Source organism: Cataglyphis hispanica, chromosome 11 (assembly GCF_021464435.1).
Source record: "Cataglyphis hispanica isolate Lineage 1 chromosome 11, ULB_Chis1_1.0, whole genome shotgun sequence".
NCBI classification, from domain to species: Eukaryota; Metazoa; Arthropoda; class Insecta; order Hymenoptera; family Formicidae; genus Cataglyphis; species Cataglyphis hispanica.
The window spans coordinates 1,978,917-2,006,799 of record NC_065964.1 but is presented as its reverse complement, the minus strand read 5'-3'; the positions used below and the strand labels follow the sequence as shown (position 1 = coordinate 2,006,799).

The 27,883-nt window shown below is 31.1% G+C and overlaps 2 protein-coding genes across 6 annotated transcripts; one reads left to right on the top strand and one right to left on the bottom strand.

The window, feature by feature from the left end:
- The first annotated feature begins 109 nt into the window (after positions 1-109).
- LOC126852880 (uncharacterized) lies at positions 110-23,900 on the top strand. Of its 5 annotated transcripts, XM_050598154.1 has the most exons (3): positions 110-407; positions 19,197-19,301; positions 21,721-23,900. In XM_050598154.1, the coding sequence occupies exon 3, from the start codon at positions 21,726-21,728 to the stop codon at positions 23,799-23,801; it is 2,076 nt and encodes a 691-aa protein (XP_050454111.1). In that variant the 5' UTR covers positions 110-407; positions 19,197-19,301; positions 21,721-21,725; the 3' UTR covers positions 23,802-23,900. The 5 variants fall into 5 exon arrangements, with proteins under 5 accessions (XP_050454111.1, XP_050454113.1, XP_050454115.1 ...); XM_050598156.1 differs by lacking the exon at positions 19,197-19,301; XM_050598158.1 differs by lacking the exons at positions 110-407; positions 19,197-19,301 and adding an exon at positions 20,379-20,955.
- On the bottom strand, positions 23,864-27,883 carry LOC126852884 (uncharacterized). Its single transcript, XM_050598165.1, has 2 exons — positions 27,168-27,883; positions 23,864-24,860 (listed from the first exon to the last, which is right to left on the bottom strand). The coding sequence occupies exons 1-2, from the start codon at positions 27,643-27,645 to the stop codon at positions 24,115-24,117; spliced, it is 1,224 nt and encodes a 407-aa protein (XP_050454122.1). The 5' UTR covers positions 27,646-27,883; the 3' UTR covers positions 23,864-24,114.

Below are 27,883 nucleotides of genomic sequence, written 5' to 3'. Positions count from 1 at the left end.
AGGTATTATCGACGTTACTGAGTTGAAAGCTTCTAGAAGCTTCGAAATTCGCGCAAACAATTTTTTGCGCGATACCTTATTCATTATTAGGATATTCAATATTAGGATATCAGAGGTCCCCCCCACGGGAGGCACACGAGAAATTCCTTCGCGCGGCCTGCGACGAGTCGAGTCTCATCGATCGTAGGGAGAAGAAATCGCTTCGAATTCAGTACACGATTAGAAAGTGATTCGAGAACGCGCTAATCTCAGAAGTGCATTCGCGGGATTCCTCGATGATCAAGCCTCACGAAGTATCCATCTTCTCGGAGCCTCCACCAGACTTTTATTTCGTGATCGAGGCGAGAACATTTTTAGTCCTTCGAGCTGTGAGGATCTCCTGTGAGACTTGGACATTGGAGTGAGACGTAAGTAACAATCAATTATTTTTTCATGAAGACACAAGTGAGTGCAATCTTGCGCATGGTCACCCTTGCAAGGTGATGCATGGTGATCCACGCATCTAAGGCTCTGGATTGTTTAAACCACTTTTGCGCCGTTCCGCGCGCGTCTTGTCTATCGATTTTAGCTCTGTTCTATATAAATAACAATTTATGATAACATTTAAATTATTATAAATATATGAATGAAATATATAATAAAATTTATAATACAGATTATTATAAGTATACGAAGAAAATATGTATATAATAAAATTTATAATACAAATTATTATAAGTATATGAATAAAATATATAATAAGATTTATAATATATTTATTTTAAACGAGACGAAGAAATCGAGATTCGCAAATGTTGATTTGAAGATTTATTGATTTCACACTTTTGAAATCTGATGTTGATATTTTTTGTGTATTTTCGACTTTTAATGCTTGTGTACTTGAATATCTCTGTTATTATTTCTGCGATGTTATTTCTAAGCGTGCACAATTATTATAATTTAACTTGGTACTAAATATTATTATAAATATTATTATTATTAAATTATTTATTTAAATTTCCTTTGTTTATTTAACTCTCTGTATTATTGATACGTCTCTCTGAACAATTTTTCTTTTTAATATTAAATGCTAAATTAATAGAGTGATATTGATTTATTGTAATAATTATTAAACTTTGGCCGATTAAATAATTTATTTACTTGTTCTTTTAATTATTGAAAATTCTCTATAATAATAATAATTATTAATTCTTTTTCAATCTTATGAAATTATTAAAAATATTATCGAATGCTTTTCTTACGTGCCGCTTACTGAATTTTTTTTTTTTTTTTGTTATATTGTGTGTGCTAATCTTTTTCTTACAGGATCTTATTAAGTATTATATTTCAAATAAAATCAAAATGTTTAATGAAGAACTCTCTTGAAGAACAATGACGAAACATTGTTTAAGAGAATCCGAACAAAATGTTTTACTTTTTTATTGCTGGTCTATACATTTTTCTGATTTCTCTTTTCATTTAAATTATTTTGAAAAAAGTAGATTAGCATTGCAATTTAAAAAAAATAATCTGTTCTTATAACACATTTTTTACGATAACGACTTTAAAATAAATCAAACTTGTAAACTAATCATATATCGTGATCATAATGGAAATAATATATTAATGTTCTAGCATATTTCCGTAGAATAATTTGTAGCAATAGAATTTATATATCCTTGATTTTTTTTTCCATTTCAAATTGTTTAATAGAATTTTTTTTGTTATGTTTATTTATATAGCAATTTTTCGTATCGATATCAAGACATTTGTTTGTTTCTCCGCAACTGATCTCTTACTTTTGTACTATAAGTTTTTAATATACTCGCAATCATATAATCCGCTTTCAATAATGATTAATATTCTAATAGCTATTAATTTTTATCTTTGAACTTTTTTTTTATTGCTAGAAGAACAATACAGGCCAGCGCTATGCGCGCGTTTTTTATTATGGAAAATAATTTAATAATTATAAAATCTAAATATAATCTAAATATGATCATCATCATCAACTATTTATTAATTTATTAATTATATTATAATTTTTATTAATTATTAACTAATTAAATATAAATACAATTATTCATTTTTTAATAAGTTACATAATAAATTACACAACAATTATAAATTAATTAATAATATAATATATTATAATAATAATATAATTAATAACATAATATAATATATTAAACAAAATATTATTATTTAATATTATATATTCTCTTTTTTCTATAAAAATAACATTTCTAAAAAAAATTAAATAACATTAAAAATATTAATAATATTTAATAATACTCATTGATAATATTTAACAATATAATTGTTATTTGAATTCTTCTCACTGATAGTGATCCGTGGCCGAATAAATTTTAAAATATAAAGTTAGTATAAAAATTGTAATAAATAGTAATATAATATAATAGTATAGTTATTGCCAAAATCTGAATTTATTTTGTTTAAAATTATGGAGCTTTCAAAATTGAAATTTTTCCAAAAAATATGTGTTTGATATACAATACACATCTATTAAGTCTATATCTACTGAGATATCCTTTTTTGTTTTTAATACACTTAATGTCGACCGACTTTATCATCTTCATCTTGAAAAAATTCTTCTACCGTATTTGAATAAATTTTAAAATACAATGTCTGTTTGATAATTCAAATTCAATACCTGAATTTTATCGGAAAGCTCTCGAATCAACACTCCAGAGAAAGCAACTGTCCACAAATATATTTTAATTAAATCGAAAATTATAAAAATATGATTTTCTTTTGTATTGTCAAAATCCAAAATTTATGTTTTGTTTAAAATTATGGAGCCTTTAAAATTGAAGGCTCTTCCAAAAAATATGTTGTTATATACACATTTATGTGTATATCTATTGAGATCCTATATCATTCCCTGTTTTTAATACTTACTATTTTAATTACGAGAAAAGTGTAAGAGCAAATTCATTTAGTGGGAATATAAATCTTTAAATCTATTTATCTAAATTTGACTGTTTAACTTCTATTATGTTGTCAATTTTTATTGATCGGTTGATTGTAATGCTTTGTTTATCTTTGAATAGAATTTCTAATTCTGTTTCACTGAAATTTTTAGTCTAGGTCGCCAACTCTGGGTTATGTGGGATTTTTACCCACTAAAATCTTATGGCAGTCATCATCTTCGTAGAATGGATATAAAAATTTTTTACAAATTACTATTATATTGAGCTTAAAAAAATTTGTTACTTTGTTCGAATAAATTTTAAAATATAAAGTTAATGTAATAATCTTATTTTCTTTGTTATTGCCAAAATCTGAATTTATATTTTGTTATAAATTATGGAGCCTTCAAAATTGAAGGTCTTCCAAAAATATATGCTTTATATACACATCTATTATGTATATATATCTGAGATATTCTTCTTTGTTTTTAATACACTTAATGTCGATCGACTTTATCATCTTTATCTTGAAAAAATTCTTCTATCTTGTCTGAATAAATTTTAAAACAATATCTGTTTGATAATTCAAATTCAACAACTGAGTTTACCTTATCGGAAAGCTCTCGAATCAACGCTCCAGGAAAAGGCACTGTTCACAGATATATTTTAATTAAGTCAAAAATTGCAAAAATATAAATTTTCTTTCTTACTGCCATACTTATTGCCGCACTTTTCGAGTTTTTCTTCGTGCTCATATCTCTTCATTCAAAGTCGAAATAGCGTAGTTTCGATATTATTAGGTGTTGTGATTAATTTTGTTGCATACGTCTCGATTGTCCTGGTCTTAGTCCTAAAAAATATATCTTTAGATCTTGAAAAAATCTAGAAAATTAAAACTTTTTAGAGTATAAAATAATTAAATAAACATATAAATCATATAAAACAATATACAGTAGCTTGTCTTATAAATACTTATAATCACTTACCGTTACATTTAAGATATTTCTACCGTCAGTTCCACCAACTTTCTTTGACTTTCAGATTAATACTGAATACATATAATGGATAACAAAAGGTCAAATTGCTGCCTCTGTTTACTATTTATATTTCTAGTAAACTTCTTCGATAGCGAAGAGTTAAAATGCCTTTAAATGGCAGCATCAAGCATTTGTGCAGAATATTGTTGTCTAGAATTCTTTATTTAATTTATTTTATTATATAATCTAATGCTTGATCGATTGCAAGGTTTAAATCAGAGTAATAAAGAGCAAGGTTCTATTTTTAATGTTTAGTTTTCGACTGGTTAGAATGTAAAATGTTCAATTGAAAAATAATACAAATCAAACATGTGAATGATAGTGTGGAAAAGTTTAGCATCTTATGGCCTGATGATGGATTTTTTAAATTGTGGTATCAGTCTTGGTAGGAAGAGAGATCTTTGAGATCCGAAAGCTCATCACAGAACTCCTGGATTGCCTTCTCAAAGTCATTTGACTCTAAGGACTGAGAAATAAGTACGGAAGAATAGAAGAGGGAGAGATTTATAAGAAGCTGACTTGCAGTTGAATTTTTTGAGTGACGGACTTGATATGATGTGACCGGTTGTAAGTTATAAAGTTTTCTCGATCTAGTTTTCCTTACAACTAGTGGTAATATTATAATAGTAGCGGTTATTTAATAGGTATATTAGAAGCGGTTACGCGTAAAGAATTGGTTGGTTGTTGACTTTTTAAGAGGTTTTCTATCTAGTAAAGTCCTTTCTAACTACACTTGAGAACAATCTTCCGTTTTTATCTAAAAAGAAGAAAGCAAATTCTAAAAATCCTAAAAATTTAAAACACATTCCAATTTATTACAATTTATTTGGATTTTATCTACTCCTAAATTAATATAATATAAATTATCGATTAGCTTTCAAAAGATGGAAGAAAGAATCAAGATTGTATAATGTGACTTTTACTTTTATTTATCTTGTTATTTTCTTTTTTTTCATAGCCATTTCCTGGAAGATTTATCATCTTGAATGCCTAAATATACATTCGTTTTATCTCGAATCATAGAAAGTCTAAGAGAGCGCAGCTAGGAGGAGCAAATAGATCTAAGATCAGTTCTTTGCGTTACAGTTTAAGAAAAATGCAGTCGATTTGCCGCGCATAAAGTTTCAAAAAAGTTAAAAAAACCGATTGTTTTCCTTTCATCGGGTCTTCTCTTATTACTTACACTCTTCTAAAAATGAACTCGCGCTCGGGAGACAGAAAGAAGAAAGGCCAAGTGGTGTTGTAGTGAATATAATAAGAGCAGACCCGGAAATGTTCTCTCAACTTATAATTAGAAATATAATATATCTTTCGCGAAAGCGTGTTCAAGTACTTCTTCATTATAAATAAGTGTGTTATCTTCGCGTTTATCTTATCATTTATATCTTTGTATATAGCAAAACCTACGACAATGTGGTGCGAAAAAGCGAATAAAGCTTTTCCCTTGTAAAGCGTAGCTTTATGTACACATCGCGAAAGATGAATTAACTAGTTCCGATAATGATACTCGTCCTACGATATCGCTGATCTTAACGAAACAATCTTATCAAAGATTCTTTTATTGAAGAAAATAATCATATAAAAACTATTCTTAATTATTTTTTACCGTTTAAAATATTAATACCTCTATTTCTTTTTGTCTTTCAATTTCCTTTCTTGACTTCTCAGATATTTGCATTTGTGTTCAGACATTTTTAGCAATGTTTCCTTAAAATAATTATAAAGTAATTGGAGAAGAAAGTAAAATATGAAATCAACTTTTTCAATGCAATGGCCTCGATTAAATAGTAGGATTTAGATTGCGCGTCAGAAAAGCGAACAATAAAGCTTCAGATAAAAAATATATATTATAAACAACATATACGATAAATTAATAAAGGTCGTTTAGTCGTTCTCAGTATTCCAAACATAGTTGACACATGGTTGACACAATGTCAGTTTGACATTTCGATTTTTGTCTTTCTATTTTTTAACTGTAACGTAGGTACATAATTCCATTTATTTCATTTGTAACGTGACTATCATTATTTATAATATTTTAATTCACTTAATAAGGACCAAAACCATATGGTCGAAACGTTGTGATAGAACAATTAATCAATAAATTGCCAGTTTAGTATAAACACTTGTCTATTAATTTATCTACTGGTGACATTTAAAAATTAAACATAAGACTATATTATAAATATGTATGAAACTTTAAGTATTTTTAAAGACATAATTATTGCTTATAGAAAGAGAGAGGGGGAGGGGAGAAGAGAGAGATTGCAATAAAACAATAATTTATAATTTTGACTTTTGTTACTACAATTCTTGATTAAATGTATACATTCTTTAAATTCAAAATATTTGATCCTTGAAACAATCACTATCTGTTTTTAATTAGGTAATTGATGCGATTATTGTTTATCAAGAATTATTTTGGGTATCGCTCTCGCTGCAAGAAAATTATGTAGAAGCATCTGATCAATCGACCAAATGTACAATCAATTATATTTCCTCGATCAATATTTCAATCGTGATCTTTGCCTCTTATAATTTTGATTTTTGTTACTACTTCTTGATTAAATGTATATACATCATGCGATTTACGTACTTTAAGATCTATCATCGCCGTATAATTACAGTATTATTTAAGATATATTTCACCGTTCTAAAAAGAGTAAAATCTGAATCTACATAAGTAAAACATATAAAATAGATAAGTGGAAAGATCACATTTATTTAAAAAATTGGTTTATTGATGCGGTAAACTTTTAAAGAAAAGAGAAAGGGGAACAACCATCGTCGCCGGTGCTAAATGATTGGCAACGCAATAAATTGTCATTTTATATTCCGCTAATAGCTTTTGAAGAACCATTATTGGAACCACTATTGGAACATGCGAAATATTTGACAAAAATTTTTTTTATCGGCCATGCGAATTGATATACTTGACAAAAATTTTTTTTATCGGCCATGCGAATTGATATACTTGATAAAAATTTATTTTTGTCGGCTTAATTATATTAAATTATTTCCCGATACACTTGTCGCAATCGCGTTTAGAAAAGGAAATTGACGGAGTATCTCGCACTATTACGTTACTGTAGTTTCATCGTGTGAGTAATAACAAGACCGTAATATGTAAACAATAGAGCGCAATATATCACCAAAGATAAATACTATGTTATAGATAATTTATTGCCCCGTATTATATATTTTACGTATTATATCATATACGTACGTGAAATATTAACATAATAAAAATAACTTTAAATTGTAAATTAATTATTTATTAAATTGATTGATGTATCATGAAACGCTTCGTAATGCTAATTACTTGAGCCTGCGATTTGATTGTTTAATTTTTTATGCGTTTTCAATCCAAATAATATTTAATAATCGAAATGTCGTAGAGATAGAGCGTAGGAAAAATATCTTTACTCTAACAAAATATCTTACTCTAACAATAAGTATTGGCAGAAAAATAGTTATTGTTTGTAAGGATCGCAATAAAACGATAATTTACAATTTAGATAAGTAGATAATATATAATAGATAAATTTAAGGCTTTTTTCCGTCAGTTTATTAATCCTAAATTTACATTCACCACTGAACTATATACATATTGGACTGCGCTTTTTCATATAAGCCTCTTTTCTTCTTAGACTTTTGTACTGATGTACGTATATATAATTGACATAACTACCACCATAGATTTTTGACGGTGATTCTATTAACATAGAAGGCCTATAACAGAAAGAGAAAAATCATGCAATTTGTCGTTCCGCCTCTTGAATAGCACGGCTTTCCATATGTATAAAGTTCAATGACAGTCACTGACATCGATTTGTATCGAATTAAATTATGAATGTAGGAATAATTATCTATAAATTAGACCTAATAAATCACATGTAAAGCTCGTATTCTGAATAGTTGTGGCCAGATAGGTTGTCCTTTTTCTTGATGAGTTTATTAATTCAGCAGTCATGTCCAACAAGAGAATTCTTACGAAAAAAGATGTGGATAACCTATCTGATTAGAACTATTTAGAATAATACATACATCTAATTTAATATTATGATTCTTGTAAATGTCGGTTTGCTAGATGTGGATAGTTATTTGGGGGCCTCTTTCTCGTTGGAGATCTGATGCTTAAACATTGTAAGCTTTTATATAAATCCTGTTCTCCGAATGGATGCGTATTGGGAAGAGCTCATTTCCTGGTACAACAAAAGGAGAGTTTTGCTAGCTACGCACATGGATGCTACTATCAAGTCCCTCAGTTGAAGTTCTTCGCTACTTAAATTAATTATCTGATCAGCATCAATTAGGAAATGCGTTTGTTCAGTTGGGTTGCTTGGTGACACATTATTACAACTGGTTTGTGCATATTCTAATGAAGAAACTGGATTCATCAACTGGTTGCTGTGGGAATCTTCGCAACAATCAAGCCAAGAATTTCCAATGTTCGATGAGCTCAAGGACATCCTCTTTAGATATGCCTGCGCATTAGACGCTGCGAGCTCTTCCTTGCCGGCTTCTCACTCGACCGAATCAAAGCAGAGTGAGAACAAGAGTGGGATCTTCTCCCTTGAAACATCGGCAGAAGCAGACAAGAAGGAAATCCAGTGCCCGCTATGTAAGAAGCGACACCACATGTGCGTGTATTCAAGGTTTGAAACTTCAGCGGAGCAACGTAGCGATCAACTTTGGAAGAAAAGCCTGTGTCAATTGTCTGGATCAAAGTCACATAGTTGTAGCCTGTTCTTCGACGAATCAGTCGTCATTGTCAAGAGAAGCATCACTCGCTCTTATATGTGGTAAAACTTAAAACTTCATTGACATCGCTGACAATTCGGGCATTCATGGAATGCTGCTTGAAGGCGTCAGGCATGGACAGTCCGATGAACCAATCGCTCATTCAATTGTCTTTGAGTAGGTAGCATTCGCTGAAACTCCTCCATCTACCAATGTTGTCGTCTATCACTATCTGTAACGATGCAGCGCGATCTTCAACAGCGGTTTTGGACTCTGGAGGAATTGTCTGACGAGGGGATACTCACCCCAAAAGAGCTGCAAATAATTGTTTGCGGAGGAGTGTTACCTTTCTCGGAAGGAGAACCCACCGGCGGTCTCAAAACCCGCCACGAAAGGTGCATTGCAGATGATTCTGAGCACGGACCTCGGTTGCCTTGAATAAGAGTCGTTGCTCAAGCAAAACTATGCAAATATCTAAGTTATATAGAGCCAGTGCCCTATTAGAAGAAGGCAACCGAGAAGACTTATTATGGTACACTATGCCATGAAAATGTTTCGCAAGATCCATCCAGATGACACACATCTTTAGAAGATAGCGGGCGAATCCTGATTTGGAAGTACAGAATTTTCGATTTACCATCGTCACCTACGTTACGGCATCGACGCCGTGTCTTGATTGTGATTCGCACTTAGCAGCAATAACAACAGAACACATCAGGAAGATTGCACGTCAGTAGTAATCAGCAGATTTCAAAATCCGGGAAGGGCCTGGCAAGAAAGTATTTTGTCGGCCTTTCTGAAGGAAGTTTATCAACAAGATGGTACGCCACATGTCAAATGTAGGCATTCAGGTTCATGAAGCCGCCGCCGTGATCAATCCATCATCAGCGCGGCGACGATATTGAGTCGAGCGCGCGTGATATTAGGATGCCGGATATCATAGGCCTACATAATCACGGCAATACGTGCCTTATGAACACGTTGTTTGAAGTGCTTCTTGCCGAGTATTTTTCGATTAATACAAGATCGATCTGTTACAACATCACAAATTCAATTCAATTTGAAGAAGTACGGCACCAGGAGCGAAATCACAGCTGATCCTACTGCTCAAGCCCATCTGTCAATCTAAAGATACCCATTCAAAAGTGTCGTCGACAAGTATCGTCGACAGTATCACAGTAACTTGCAGCACGAAGCCTAAGAGTTTCTCCTCTAACTTCTCGACAAGGTGCACGAGATCTTCAGTCAAACGATCAAGAAGAAATACAAGATCATAAAAAATTCATTTGGTAGACTCAATGTCGCCATCAAAACATTAGCGAATTACGTACAACTAGTTTGTGCATGCCTTTTCAAGCAGTATTGGTCCAGGTTGATCGCTCGAGATATCATCTTCGATTCTTTTTTGCGTATCAATACCGATGCCGCAGAATCATAGTCAGATAAATCGTCTTCTACATCAGCCGTGGTAAATCAAGATCGGCTTAAGCGTAAATCAAACTGCCAATTGAGAAGAATTGAGGGAAATCCTTGCTAGCGATATAGGTTATACAGCGGCATAGATTATCTATATGAATCTCGGTTACCTTGTATTTATTTCTAATTTACGTTATAAGTACATTGGTCTTGTTCATTTATAAATTTGTAAGTATCTAATTCATCTTGTATATGTGTCAGTTTTATCTATACTTAGTTTTTAGTTTAAGTACGCTAGCTGTTTCAGCATGTTATAAAGCTTTGATCTGCCTCCATTATTACCTTACGATGGTCGGTATTCCGCTACAATATTTTTAAGTCGGTATTCATAATCCGTTCTTATATTTAAAATTATCTCAAGTAAGATGCTATGCGGCCATTTCGTTGATTGAATAAAATTTTAAAAAAATTCAAAAGCACACTTAATACGATCTTAAATATAAGAACGGACTATGAATATTAATTTTATCGCTTAGACGAAGCGGACGGAATGTTGGGCTGGAAAAGGATATCTCTAATGTTATCGATGTTACAGAGTTGGAAGTATCCTTATACAGCACAGAACATTTTAATTACATTTCGGTAATATTACAATCTTGCAAATTACAACGCAATATTATATAAAAATATTATATAAGACAATATTGGGTTGTCAAGGATCCTCCCATGCGAGGCACTCAAAATTTCTACATGCGATCTGCGAAATGAATCGAGTCTCGATTGAAGAGAAAGTAAACCAATACGAATTTAATGAGCGATTAGAAAGTGATATTCAAGAGCGTGTTAGATTAATCTTAGAAGTACATTCGCTGGCACGATAGTTGATCCCCACAAAGTATCTATTCTTCAAGAGCCTCCACTCGACACGTTTGAGAAGCGATAATAGACTTATTGCAAATTGTGTATTCAAAAGTAATGAAGTTTTTTCTTAACTTTTGATTTGATTTGATTGATTTTTTTCTTTTTTTTTATACAAAGAATTAAAAAAAAATAGTTTCAGATTTTAAGGGCAAATAGTCACGAAATAAAGGGAAACAAGTTAATTTTTTAGCCACTAACTTTAAACTTAACTTAGTTAAAAAAAAATTAACTTACCCAACTCTGAGTATTCATTTCAAATTCCTTATCCTCCAGCGAATCAGCGGATTCACGTTATATGTCGCTTCTCACTCATCTTTGAGCGTTCACATCTAAAAGATTCGGGCGATCGCGTCGCGGTCGATTCTCGAACAGTTTTAAAAAAGCATTTTGCATTTTACAGTACATACAGTAAAATGTGTTATCAAATATTTTTATTAAACTTGAAAAAGTTTTGCATAAAAATAATACATTTTCATCTAATTCCATACTGTACGTGCGCAAAATATAAATAATGTATTAATGCACTTTAAATAATAACACGAATATATATGCATTTTATATATAATATATATATATATATATATATATATATATATATATATATAAGCCGGTTTAAAACGTTTTCTGACGTTGTTCGACGCTTAATTTTCATCTTGTTTGGCCCTCCAATCTCTAGCAGTTAGTTTTCCTCTTACTCATAGCTTGCTCATAAGCGGTCTGCTACCATTCTATTATGAATCTTTTTTTGTTTTTCTCCCGATTGCCATTGTAATACTTTTTTTGGCAATCTCGAATGTGGCATCTGTTGTAATTTTGTTTGGTTATACATCTCTAAATTTTCAAATTTTTATAATAAGTATAATAATATATAAATAATAAATAAATAAATATATATTACTTGCATTGTTTACATTATGTCTCAATTATTCTTTTATTTAAAAAATTAAGACTATTTTCATTAACTTCTAAGGTGAATTGTAGTTTAGATTGAAAAAAATTAAATATGTTTATACTATTTTTTTTTTAATTTTTCCATATAAATCTGGATACTCTGTATATTGACATATATATTCATATGTATTCATTCGTATTCATATATATATATATATATATATATATATATATATATATATATATATATAACATTTAAATAATAAAAGATGAAATTGTAAGAAAATAAAATATATATATAAAACTATTTTTATATAAAATTCTAAGTTCCATAACTTTTACAGTACTCTTACAATTTTAATTTTTTACGAATAATTTACATAAAAAATATATAAACGTTGTTAATATTTATAAATGACTTAAACATTATATAAATATATCAATATATTTATAAAATTTATTTATATTTATATAAAAATTCTAATACATTTTTTATAATTTTACGAAAATTATATTTTATATTTTTATAGTTATTAAAGTTTGAGAAATATGCAGTATGCTCACTTATTATGACACAATGCATACTCTCTATATGCACAGGTTATGAAAATTTACTTGATCTTATATATCAAGTGTAAATTAATCTCAAATCTCTTTCGAGATTTATAATAATCTCTTTTTATTCGCTTAGAGAGACAAAGGCGCTAAAAATATCAAAGGGCAAAATCGCTGAATCAGAAATCGAATTCAAATCTTTCGTTTCTCAGCCGACTGCTCTTATTACTGAGACTATTATTCAGAATCCATCACATATTTTTTTATTCGCCTTATATATAAATATTACTAATAACGCCAAATATATTTCTCTTTGCGGATTATAAGATTATAACTTCTGGAAAAGTCTCCAGTGTGAAGACTATATGGATCAGTGTCTTTGATGAGTGCGGACCAATTTTCTCGAACGCTCCATGACTCTTCTGAGCTGATAAGTGGAAAATAAAAATCATAAATGAAGTTCATTATCAACACAAAAGTAATTTTTTTTAATTTACAATATTACTGTATGCGGATTATGATTATCTTGTCTTTGTTGTTTTAGGTTTCTCGAAGAGAATACATAGTTGTATAGTCCTTAGTTGTATCATAAATTCTAGCACACTCTGTATTAATAACTATTCTGATGGAAAAACTAACGCGATGCTAACATATTTTATTGTAATTTACACAAAATTCTTGTGTTACTTATTAAACATTTCCTTTTAACCTCATAAGTGACATATTGTTCGTTTTAGAGCAATTTTATTTTTATATTTAATTTTGATTATTAAATAATTTAATATTGAATATTAAATATTTTTTTAAATATTGATTATTAAAAAATTTAAATAATTATATTAATTATTGATTATTAAATAATTATATAATCTATAATAGCTTACTTTAACATTACAAAAAAAAACATAAAAAAATAACAAATCGTTCTTTCTAAGTAACGGTAACGCGTTATTTTTTAAAATCAGTAACGAATAACGATAACGAGTTACTTTTTACAAAAAATAACAGTGACAGTAATGCATTATTTTTATAGAGTAATGTTCCCAACCCTGTTATTATTTAATAATATTACTTACTTTTTTATATTATTATATAATAATATTATATATTATATAATAATACTATTTATATATATTATTTTCGATAACTTAAAGAAACTTACATTTATTGTTTTGCAATACATTCAATCTCCTTTTTAGTGATAATATGTTATCATTAATTTATTGTTTTATTTTAACGTTGCCATTAACACGCGCATATATAAATGTTGGCAATCATATCATTAAATAAATAATTAAAATGTATGCGGCTTATTGTTGTTTTTATCACTTAAATAAAATAAAAACTCTTCACCTGAATCTCAAATTCTATTTTATGATTAAAGAGAGAAAATAAAATTTTGTATTATATACGAAAAATCAAATAACTAAGAATATTTACGGATATAAGCATTTCATTTATAATTAGACATTTAAGTCTGTATAGAAAAAATATATTATAATCTATTAAAACATGATTCCAATAAAATAAAAAAACGCAATATAACAGCACATCGACAGTTCTTTCTGTAGAGCAAAAGGGATGTAAGAATAATTTATCTGATAATTTATTTGGATAATTTGGTGGATATTTTGTCTTCTACCGTAATATGATGATTATGAATAAAAGAATCAAAATCACTGCGGTTAACATTATTAGCATTGTGCTTAGTTAAGACTGAGAATTGTTTAAGTAGATCGTCTTGCTTACGAAATCGTGTTACTCAGAAAAAATTATTTTTATTTGGTCCGACTTTAGGTCACAACTCAATATATAGATCTGACATTATTTAAGAGCGCCCGAATAATCTACTTGTTTAGATCAATTGAGTAAACTGTCGGATTACAGCGAAATATATTTGATGGTTAATAATGGTTTTCACCAGGAATTCTCTTTAACGAGAGCAAAATGTAGTTCATTTAGGAGTTTATTTAATTCATTTAGAAGTTCATTTAGTTCATTCATCGTCTGTTATTTATTTAAAAATATAAATTTCCAGCGCCAACTTATTTCCGATGTGATCTTTTGGTCTTATTAATTTTTTTTTTCCGGCTATTTTAATTTGCCCCATTTTATAGTATTAGTCTAAAGTTGTCTTCTATTTAAATGTTTCTGTTTAAATTTTCTTTAAACGTTTAAGGAACTTTTAAGGAATTTCTTCGATCTAATCTAAGGTGGAAGCAATCCAGAACATTAATTCATTATAACGTTGCCATTAACACGCGCATATATAAATGTTGGCAATCATATCATTAAATAAATAATTAAAATGTATGCGGCTTATTGTTATCTTTATCACTTAAATAAGATAAAAACTCTTCATCTGAATCTCAAATTCTATTTTATGATTAAAGAGAGAAAATAAAATTTTGTATTATATACGAAAAATCAAATAACTAAGAATATTTACGGATATAAGCATTTCATTTATAATTAGACATTTAAGTCTGTATAGAAAAAATATATTATAATCTATTAAAACATGATTCCAATAAAATAAAAAAACGCAATATAACAGCACATCGACAGTGCTTTCTGTAGAGCAAAAGGGATGTAAGAATAATTTATCTGATAATTTATTTGGATAATTTGGTGGATATTTTGTCTTCTACCGTAATATGATGATTATGAATAAAAGAATCAAAATCACTGCGGTTAACATTATTAGCATTGTGCTTAGAGTTAAGACTGAGAATTGTTTAAGTAGATCGTCTTGCTTACGAAATCGTGTTACTTAGAAAAAATTATTTTCATTTGGTCCGACTTTAGGTCACAACTCAATATATAGATCTGACATTATTTAAGAGCGCCCGAATAATCTACTTGTTTAGATCAATTAACTAAACTGTCAGATTACAGCGAAATATATTTGATGGTTAATAATGGTTCTCACCAGGAATTCTCTTTAACGAGAGCAAAATGTAGTTCATTTAGGAGTTTATTTAATTTATTTAAAAGTTCATTTAGTTCATTCATCGTCTGTTATTTATTAAAAAATATAAACTTTCAGCGCCAACTTATTTCCGGTGTGATCTGTTGGTCTTATTAATTTTCTCATAAACATATTTTTTATAGAGTAACATTTTTACCTTAAGGAAAATATTGAAATTATAGGAAATACGTATTAATTATTTTTATCATTTTATAAAATACAATATACATGCATGAAGAAGGAATAATAAAATAAATCAAAGGGGATGTCTTTTTCTATCATTACGAAGTCCTCACTTGATATGAAACAGAAACCAGCAATTTCTGAATTCAACTATAAATTAATAAAGAAAAACACACTCAAAAATAGACATATTATTATCAAAATAAAGAAATTATTCCTAGAGATCCCATGGCTCCTCCACCTCCACAATTTCGTAAGGCTCCATGCCGAACAATTTTGTTAGGTCAAAGACGTCGAAGTCTACGCCGTTACACTCCTCCACCTCCCTCGCTTCTTTTGTATCGCGCCAAAGATCCTCCAAATTTTCGCGCCTCGTGACGCACCGCCCTCACCCATTAGCGGTTCTCTATATTGATAAATCCCTTTATTTCTACATTACTGAAGAACTGGAAAATGTAAAATTATATATATAATAAATATACGTATAATAAATTGAGGACGTATGTACATGTAAATTGACACTCATATATACGCACACACATACATGCAGATATATTATATACACTATATGTATACATATTACCTCAAATTATTACTTACTTCTGTAGGACACATTACACGAACCATTCTGTCCAATATAACAACGAGAAAGCCTTCCATTTTTTCTATAGTCCTAATAAGCAGATGCGTTGATGTCGTGCTATGTCCGCTGACGTACTGACGAAAATTTCTTAGCGGCGTTCCGCCGTTCCACTGATCGTACCCAATAGATATCCCATGTCTGGCCACTTGAAATAGTAAACAAGAATACGATACACTAAGAATGACTAGAATAACTAACTGCTAACAATTTTTTCGCCTTCTATGATGATACAGTTAAATACATATAACTCGGTAATACCATATAGGAATCACATACGAAAAAAAAAAATATATAAAAGGGGTCTATACAATATATTCCTATATATTATGTACATATATTTTGTATTATCAATATTATATTAATTTTAAATTTTATAGAAAGATACATTATCTTATAAAAAAAATTCTATTATAATAATACTGCTTTAAGATTCTAAGACATTTATATATACTTTTCCTTTCAATTAACGCATCGATAATATAATTATTAATATAATTACTTGTAACACATATATGTATATATTAAAATGTACTCTTATATATCCTAACTCTCAAGAAATGCATTATGTAGCTATTTACGAGTAATGACAAAAAAAAAGAAAAAAAAAAAGAAATTTAATATAGACATATAGACATTAAGTAAGTAAAATAGGAAGTCATATATATATACATATATATATATATATATATATATATATATATATATATATATATTGTTATATGTATATATATTGTTATATATATATATATATATATATATATATATATATATATGTATATTTGTATAATTGCAGAAATGTTAAGACACTTCGCAATATTCATTTTTATAAGCCCACTCTGCGCACTTATCGGGTTTGATTGCGGCGGCCAACACCTTAACATTACTTCGGTATCGCTGCTCGATGTTGGTGAATGCAACCTAAATTATCGAAAACCCAATACCAGCGAAACATACGTCCAACTTTTACAACTTTCCGATTACAACCATGCAGAGGTTATCCAATGCAAGGTTAAAATCTCAAGGACAATCTACCACTGCGGAATGCATTCGCACGTCTCGGCAATCCACAATGGAAGAGCGGACTATATCCACGAGACTGGATACTCCTTATGTCGAAGAATGTTTCAAGATGGAACCTTCTCATTAGGAGTCGGAGCAAAAATGCTGGAGTCAACATCGAATCAGCAACCATTGCGATAGATGATTCTGAAAATCATGCTTATAAAAATCTAAAAGATCGATTGAAGGATCTCGAACAAATCACTACAAAAACATCGTAATTTGTTCTTAAATAAGGGGGGAGATGTAACGTCCTGCCAATTTTAAAAACTATATTTTAGTTAGTAATTAGGTACCGCTTTTATCCCTGCAAAATACCTATGGAATAATTATGTAATCCATTTGCTTTTATTTTAATTGTTAACTAATTTCATTAATCGCTTATCATTCTAGTTCCATATGGTTATTTAGCCTATAACCCGAATATATTTTAATCCTTTTAATAATAATAATCGATGGCGCAAGGAATTGAGAATTCCTTAGATCGACGAATCAGAAAGCATTATTTAGAGCTAGCTGTACAGCAGTGACTTTCTAGAACTAATCTGCTGATTTAAGATTTAAGAACGGACTTGCGAGCGAATTTCACACTCGATAATATCAATACTAATACTTAGCTTTTAAGATTTTAATATTTAATCACACAGACAAATATATATAAAAATAACTCACTCTTAAATTGAGGAGTAAATACGCCGTACTTTATGGAATCATAAAACGTATATAATAATAATTTGTTGAAAATATTTATAATTATTTTATCCAAAACATCACATACAAAACTTTCAATACTATATTTAATACAATTTAACTTTATAAATAATTAAAATTATATTAATTAAAACAGGTTATTATATAATGTGCGAATGCTTCCATAAAGAAATGATCTTAATAAAATTAATATGCTTTATTGTAGTATCGATCAAGCGACTATAAATATAAATTTAAGAGGCTTATATTGTATGGAATCATAAATTATATACATTACATATAATACATATAAGTTATCTAAAATATCTATTTTCTAAACTATAGAATGCCATAACTTTATATAAATTGCCAACTTATTATCAGAACTGAAATAAATAGAACAAATGATTAATAAGCATAAATTAATAAGCATAAATATTAACCATATTATTAAGAATTTTATATTATAAAATATTAATTAAGCTGAAAAGAATGAGCATAAGAGGCCTCATATCAGTGAAACCTGATTGCGAGCGATAAGTCGAACGGACTCGCGACGGCTACGACCACGAGCGCCGAAACTTAATAGGCAGATAAACATATCGATCGACAATTCTCAGAAGAATTGTTGTTAAAAATCTTTCTTCTCGGAAGTCCTCCACTGAATCATCCTAAGAACATTCCAGAACGCAACGCGTGATATGCACACGGCCCGAAAACCCTTTGTTTCGACAGTACATAAGCCGGCGATTTCGAACCTCAGGGCATTCAATTAAAAGGTCTTCAAGCATTCAAATCATTCATTCTTACATTCAAGCATTCGGAGCATTCAATTAAAAGGTCTTCAAGCATTTGAGTCATTCAATTCTTACATTCAAGCATTCGAGTCATTCAATTGAAAAGTCTTCAAGCATTCATTCTTAGTCAACATTATTCATTACTATTTCATTACTATTTCGTACAAGTATTCGCTCCGTATTATTCGTTCATTCATTCATTCACGAACTCATTTTCGAATCATTCATCCGCTCTGCACCTGGTCATTGTTCGCGTACTATTCGCTATACAATTTCGATTAACATATTAATTGTTATTATTGTCGATTCAGTGTTAAGTTGTGTAAAACTAAGGAAATAATAAAAAACTTTGTACATACGTCTGTGTACTTTTATCAGGCCTACCTCATCTACGACCGAGGTCTTAAAGGACGAGAGAAGAGCTTAACAGAGTACGACCAGAACTTGAGCAGAAGGAAGGATTTTCCTGCCACATCACGATAAGTACTTACAATTACTATAAACCCCCGTCTTTCCATAAATATTAGAAACTTTATTTGAATTGACTGACAACCTCTAATATCATTCAATTACCTTTTCATCCTCTAAATAATAAGAAATCCCCTGTCAAGCATTAGCAAGTGGCTGACAGTTTCCAGTCAACTTTAATCTATTATCCTACTATTATTTAAAACACCCCCATAATATCAATACTAAGTAAGATTTATAAATTCCATGCAAAATATACACTACTGTTATCATTTAAACCTGACTTAATCTTGCAACATTTTGCTCTTTTTCCCGAAAATCCATCATTGCCGGGCGCTTATGGTGCCTCTGGCGATTCTCTCCTTTCTTCTTAAATTTTGAATATAATCCTTAAACCTCGTTGCCGAGCGCTTATGGTGCCCTGGCAACCTTCTCCTTTCTTTTTCAATTCTTGATATAACCCTTAAACCTAGTTGCCGAGCGCTGATCAAGGTGCCCTGGCGGCGTTTCCTATCGATTTAGAAACCTCCCACAAGAAATGACAACAGGAGATTAAATTGGAATCAAATTTATTATCTAATTTCCTGAACACAACCCAATCTTTGAACCTAGTTGCCGAGCGCTGATTACGGTGCCCTGGCGACATTACCTATTCTCCCTAAGATTCCATCGTTGCCGAGCGCTTATTACGGTGCCCCTAGCGACATTCGACACTTTTCTAAACCTTCTCTTTCTATCAGAAATTTAGAGTCATAATATAATCAAGTATTGATATTAAATAAAAAACTTTATTTTTTAGACAATTCTCATAATAAATTAATTCGCTCTAACTAACTCTCTATTATTTAGTGTCCACAATTTATTAATTACTCTTAATTTCTATTATAATATTCCTTTCCGAATCTTAATTCCCTAACTCTTGTACTGTTTCTAATTAATATATATATATATATATATATATATATATATATATATATATATATATATCAGTTTAAACATTCTACTAATAAATCAAAACCTCGTATAATACCTTGTAAAAGAGTTTTTTTCATTCTAGCCCTTACAAATCGCTTGAAATTCTCTCATAGATTTCATAAAGACATTCAAAAACATTCACGAATAAAACTTCGTAATAAAATCGACTTAACTAATAACGGTCTCTATCTAATAAGTGACCCTACTGGCCTGTTTACGTATACGCCAGAATTTATATTACTAAACCAATTATATCAAAATATAACACATGTTAAGGAAAGTTATCAACATAATTTAACAATTCCTTCTCGTGATCTAAGCTCCCAATTAAAATATCAATTAACTGAAAATCATTTGAACATAGATGAATATATTAGATATTTAGATACATAATCGATATATTTCTTTTATTATAATATTAAAATTCTATTCTTTAAACCTGATTAACCTTCGAATTACATATACCTAGTTGCGTCCATATCCCTAAAATACCTAGTGAAACTTACCTAGTAACCAACTAGTCCGTGCCTACATCATTCCCCTAGATCCACTTAGTCCTAGCTCTCGGCGTCCCTGGGGTACAGCCGGTGAAAGCAGGTTGCCCTATAAAAGTAGAGAGCAATCTTTTTCTCACTAACTGAGGTATAGAGAGAGAAAGAGCGTCGCTGAGACGTAACAGTTCTATATTCCATAGGTATTTTGCAGGGATAAAAGCGGTACTTAATTACTAGTTAAAATATAGTTTTTAAAATTGGCAGGACTTTACATAAGCGAGAAGGTGCACGTGCACATCGCGTAAATCTAACCCTAACTGTCTCTAACCTGAGTCGTATGTACGTTGCATTTTATAATTGAAATTCTATCTTAAAAGGTATTATTTATGTATACTTGCCAAAATATTAAAAAATATTTTTGTCAAACATAACATTAATTTTTACAAAAGTTCAAAATTTGATATTTAAAATTAAATCCTTTAAACTGTGTGTGTGTATATAAAAGATTTTACAGTTTTGAAAGAAATGAGTGAAAAAAATTTTACCATTATATCTTCTGTTTTATATATTTAACATTAATATATACACTAATATGTATAATATATATATATATATATATATATATATATATATATATATAAATATATATATATATGTATGTATGTATGTATATATACATATATATATATATATATATACACATATATTGATTACGTTCGAGAAGCACGATTACGCGCTAAAAATATCGTTCTATCTTTGTTATTTACTTAAAGTTGAATTAGAACAGAGCATGTTCATAGCTCTAAAAGCATGCTCCTTGAACGCACTCATTGGCTGGGTTCGGGGAACACGCTTTTAGCGCTATGAGCGTGCTCCCCGAACCTAGTCATTAATGTATATTTTTATATATAGAGTTTGACATTATTGCTATATTTTATATATTGAATAATATTTGTTTTATACAGGTACAATGGCTAAATCCCATGGCACTACTAAAGCCCCGCGTAAGCAGGGCTTTAATCGTTCGGGGCATAGCATGAATCCTGAACGTCCAACGGAAGGATTGAAAGGAGTTGCTAAAGTACGAACAAAAGCGACTATTAAAAGATTACAGATGTATCGTAATCAGAAACCAAAACGCAATCGTTCTGGAAAGATCATTAGCCCTGCGCCCTTTCAAGGCTGGAACACTTCTGGAACTATGTCACGCGTGGAACCATCTCGGGGATGGTTCGGTAATTCAAGAGTTATCTCGCAAAATGCTCTACAAAAATTCCAAAATGAATTGGGAACTGCTATAAAGGATCCCTATAAGGTCGTCTTGAAACCGACTCAATTGCCTATAACTTTACTTCAGCAAAAAGCAGCAAATGCAAGAGTACACTTGTTAGATACGGAAAGTTTTGAAAGTGTTTTTGGTCCAAAAAAGGTAAGAAAGAGACCCAATTTAATGATAACATCTTATGATGAATTGAAAAAATCGGTCGAAGAAAAAGAAGATACTTACAACAAGGAGAAGGATACCAAAGATTATGATCTAATTCGCGAGGATACTGGTGTAAAAGATGCGCAGAGAGAATGGATCATGGGAGCAGGACAAAGTAAGAGGATATGGAATGAGTTGTACAAAGTCATTGATTCCTCGGATGTTATTCTGCAAGTATTGGACGCGAGGGATCCGATGGGTACCAGGTCTCCTCCTGTGGAGAAATTTTTAAAGACCGAGAAACCTTACAAACATCTGATATTTATATTAAATAAAGTAGATCTAGTACCAACGTGGGTTACGCAAAGATGGGTAGCAATTCTGAGCAAGGAATATCCAACGGTTGCCTTTCATGCTTCCTTGACACATCCCTTTGGCAAAGGCTCTCTGATAAATCTGTTGAGGCAGTTTTCAAAATTGCATGTTGATAAAAAGCAGATCAGCGTGGGTTTCATAGGATATCCTAATACAGGAAAGAGTTCTATTATAAATACTTTGCGTTCCAAGAAGGTCTGCAAAGTAGCACCTATAGCCGGTGAGACAAAGGTATGGCAGTATATAACTCTTATGCGTCGTATCTATCTGATAGATTGTCCTGGCGTCGTCTATCCGTCGACGGAAACCGATACAGAGAAGGTGTTGAAAGGCGTCGTGAGAGTGGAACTTGTTCAGAACCCAGAAGATTACATCGCCTCCGTTCTAGAACGAGTGAAACCTGAATACATACGTAAAACGTATAAAATAGATAAGTGGGAAGATCATGTCGATTTTTTGGAAAAATTAGCTCATCGAAGTGGCAAGCTTTTGAAGAAGGGAGAACCCGACATAGCCATCGTCGCCCGTATGGTATTAAATGATTGGCAACGCGGTAAACTGCCATTTTATATTCCTCCAATAGGTTTTGAAGAACCATTGGAACATACGACTAATACAAAAACAATTGTCGCGCGAGATAGTGCGCCAAATGTCATCGATGAAACGGCACAAAAGAGTGATAGCTTATCTTCGGAAGCAATGAATACACAGAATGAATTGACAGTCACGCAAGATTTTAAAAAAATACGTGTTGCGTTACATTATTCGGGCGATGACATCAGAAAGGATTTGGAGCCCGATACTTTAGATGAAAATATTGAAGAAGATGATAGTAATGTAGAAAGCGAGCCGGAATCGGAAAATTCAGAAATGAAAGATACAGCTAATTTACTATTTAATAACGATCAGGAAAGTTTTTTGAACGTTGATAACATTCTCGAAGATAATGATGAGGATGCGATCGAAGAAGAGGATAATCTGAAACAGAACGCGTTGGACTTTATAGACAATGAATATAATTCCAGCGATAGTGAAACTACTTCCAAGGTTCATTCAAGCAGCGGCGCATTCACTATCTCGTCAGTGTCCTTCGCGAAAAAAGCGATGGACAAATTAACAAGTAAACAGCAAAGGGCTATAGAACGCGCGAGTAAGAGGAAGAAGATAGGAAGCAATTTCTACGAAGTGACAAATGTGAAAAACAGAAATAGAAACAGGAAAATTCCCAAAACAAAGAGAAGGTGATAAATCGATCCTAGAATAAGTTAGATTAATTTTATTCAAGTATTTATAAAAAATGCGAGCAAGAGTTTTTATATAAAAATATATTTTATATATCTCAAACTTGTTACATCATATATCTCTATTTCTCTGTAAAATTTATGTCATCTCCTTATCACTATCATAATACATAGAAAGAGTCAAAGAACATGTATGATAACGTAATCAATCGCATTACGTTACCGTGCGTGATAAATAATTATGTGTATATAATATATAATTATGTGTATATAATAATATATATGTATATAATTTAACATTTAGGGAGCCAATTGTATTAAATCCAATCGCGCTGAACAAAATACGATATAATTTTGCGCTGCCGTTGGACGAATGCTTCGTTGCCTTGATAGGTCCTCATAAAATTCCTCATATCCTTTGTGCTGAACTCATCCTCTTGCACATTCAACGTGAGTATCTTGAGCATGAAGATCAAATGCATAAACTCGAACTTGGCGTCGCTCGCTAGCTTGGCGTCAAACTTCTCTCTCGTGAACGACTCGGTGTCGCAACCCATTTGGGTCAGGACGGCCACGAATGTCTCGTGATAGAGATCCATCAGCTGCTCGATGCGATCGTCGCTCACATTCGTGCTGGAGAACAGGTAGAAGACCATCTCGCGCAGCGGATTGAAAAACAAATAATTCTGAAAGTCAACGAACTTGACGTTGTCCACTCGGCCGTTCTCGTCACGATGGAACATGATGTTGTTCACCCAGAAGTCCGAGTGGATGATGGTGGACCAGGGCTCGTCGGGCAGGGCGTCCCACAAACCGTATTTAAACGAGTTGGTCATCGCCGCGTTGCATCGATCGACGTGAACGGCTATCTCCGGATCCTCCGCTATCCTCTTCAGTATGTCACTTTGCATGTGTGCGAAATCCTCGGTTTCCAATTTTATGCACTTGCTATGTTCCTTCAGCACCTCAAAGTACTCCGGTTGCTTGTACTTGACGGCCATTCCTAGAGCGTGAAATCTTGCCATCGCCCGTATAGCGATTCTCGCGTGCTCGAAGTCACATCCTGGGTTGCGAAAACAAAAGGCAAATGAATGTCATTAAATGATTAAGCATATTTTCAGCTTTTGATCATCTCAAGTATAACAAATATAATTTTAAATAAACGATGACAATCATATAGTTGATATGTTATCTTAGTAATCAGATATAATAATCTAATCTTAAATTAACAATGACAATTATAAATGACATAATGTTAGTAATCTTATATGAAACACTTTCACGGCTGACTTTATAAGAAGGTAATTAATAACGCTTTATTCCCCGTGAATTACGCCAAGAGAAATAAGCGTAAAAACACGAAGAAAAATAGAGTCAAGGATTAAATCGCGTTTTTATTATAAGATCATAAATCATGCTTATAACAAAAAATATAGATATTGTACTGTGCATAGAATGATATAAACTCTATTACGTGTTTTATCACAAATATCTCTAAATAATCAAATATAATATTAAGTACACACACATATTATTTAAGATTAACAGAAAAGAGTTACAAATCATTCGATAAAATTAATAAAAATCATAACATGATTAAAATATTATATTATAATTGAATATTAATTAAATATATTGCAATTGCTATGATTAACGAATGATAGGATAATTAAAAATTTACATTAACGAAGTGTTAAGTCAAATGCGATTTAGAAAAAACTCGTAAATAATTTATGCTATATTTTTATAATTGCATTGTGTAAAACTTGTAATTTGTCTGCGCAATTTTTTTTTTAATTTTAATGATCAAAGCATTCTCGATTAGAAATATAATATTTTCCGTGATAATATGACAATAATCAAAATCTTGCACAACTTACAAGGCAATCTTGCAAACTCGAAAATTCTGATTTTGATGAAACTTTACACATATATGGAGGGAGAGGAGAGGGGAGTAAATAGATGAATTTAGAAATTTTCAATCACTGTCCGAAAATTTCCGAACAATTTTCATCCATCATAGAGCGACTTTCTTGATATATCTCTAAAAATTATTTTAGATATCAAAAAATGTTTTATACAAAAGTGCCATGGTAAGAGCACCTCCATTTAACCATATTAATAAAATTTTTTAAGAATAATTTTTTTCAAAGATTTTTTAAAATTTTTTTCCAAAAATAATTTTTTCAAAATTCTATTAATATGGTTAAATAGAGATGTTTTTACCATGAAACTTTTACATAAAACATTTTTTGATATCTCGAATAATTCTCAAGATATATGAAGAAAAGTAAAAAGTCGCTCTACATATGAGCGCCATCGTTATTATTATAGGCAGTATTACATAATGGACACTCCAGCATAGGGCGCAAAATTTTAATAGACGCTAATAATTTTTAAAGTGTCCAGACATGTAAAAATTGACTCTTATCCAGCTCAATGCCAATCGTTTAATCAGATATAGGATTTAGCAATTCTATTAAAATCAAGAAAGGAGTAGCCAACAATTATCGATTACAAGGATATTATAAAAATCTTTGCAAAGACTATATTTTTTTACAAAATATATTATTAAGAAAAAAAATATAAAATATATTAATTCTCAACAATATTAAAACAAATATAAAAATAAAAAGTATGTGTACAAAAATTTAAAAATATAAAAAATATAAACGAAAAGAAAATTGAACCATTATCTACGTCCCTGTCTAGAGATGCCTAATTATAAGATAATCGTAATTTCACTACATATGAGAGGTGTTTTCACCTCTTAGAATCTTTTTTGGGCCGCAATCGAAAATTTCTGAATTTATCTAACCCCACCCCCTCCCCTGTGTGTGAAGTTTTATCAAAATCAAAATTTAGTTGTTCTATACGCGGATCTATAAAAAGTATAGTAAATCTTAAGCCGTAAGAAATTACTAATAACTGATATATTGATTACACAGCTCGATAAAAAAATGTTTCAAATAACTGTAATCAGAGTAGGCAGTGTTTCTTATAGATTTTCGACTACAAAAAACAATGCCGCAAATCAAATTGTTCCATCACATCAGGTTTTAAAGTTATTTTGAATTTAAAAATGGAAAATCGCTGATTTCTCTCAGTCAAAATCATCACCCAAAATAATTTTAAAACCTGACGTGATAGAGCAATTTAGACAGCGGCATTGTTTTTTGTGACCGAAAATCTATAAGCGAAACACTACTTACTCTGATTAAAATTATTTGTCAAAAATATTTTTACAAAAGGTTTTAAAGTTCTTTTGAATTTTAAGATGAGAAATCTGAAAAATGATTTTTTATTTAAAAATTCAAAACATCTGGCTCTGGGCTTATGTGTCTCGAATATAAAAGAGATTTAACATTACCTTTAGTTCTATCGCAGATGTAATAGCCGCGTTTTTTCAAATTCTCCATTAGAATAACGGCATTATCGTCGAAGTCGACGTTCGGATCCAGCGACAATCGGGATTGATAGTATTTAGGCAGTATGTTGAATAGTTCGTCCTCCTTCAAACCGGAGTCACGCTCCAACTTATTGTAATGGGGCAGGATGACTTCGTACATGAAGATCTCCTTTCTGAACGAATACGGACTGTCAAAGATCTTTCGTTGAAATTGCGTCGGCGGCGGCATCTTCGCCACCAAGTAAAGATCCTCCTCCTCCGCTTCGTCATTACGCTTAATGACAGCGTGAACGTCGAATATGGTACTCCCGTAATTCTCGCCTGGCTGCAACAGGTTCTTGGTGGTATAACGGACCACGATCAGCTGATCGCCGAACGTGCGGCTAAGTATCGGCTGCAGCTCGCGCAACTCGATCGTCTTCAACTCTTCGTTATTCATGATATCTCGTCGCGAAAAAAAAAGGAAGAAAACACTTACACTGATCTATCTATCTGCGTTAACTAGCTATCGCTTCTCGTATCGGACCGAGACTGATGACAGGCCCGAGATACGGGAGCGTAAAATAAACGCGCGCGCGCGCGCGCGTTTATTCAACACCAGCGAACTGTCATTCCAATTTGCGATAATCACCGCCGTATGATTCGCCTCTTCTCCTTTCTAGTACATGCGACGTACT

Bases quoted from the DNA above. Each gene is read 5' to 3' on its own strand.
- LOC126852880 (XM_050598156.1), top strand. From the start codon at position 21,726: ATGGCTAAATCCCATGGCACTACTAAAGCCCCGCGTAAGCAGGGCTTT.
- LOC126852884 (XM_050598165.1), bottom strand. From the start codon at position 27,645: ATGAATAACGAAGAGTTGAAGACGATCGAGTTGCGCGAGCTGCAGCCG. The intron at 24,861-27,167 runs GTAATGTTAAAT...TTCGCAACCCAG, and splicing joins CATCTGCGATAGAACTAAAG to GATGTGACTTCGAGCACGCG.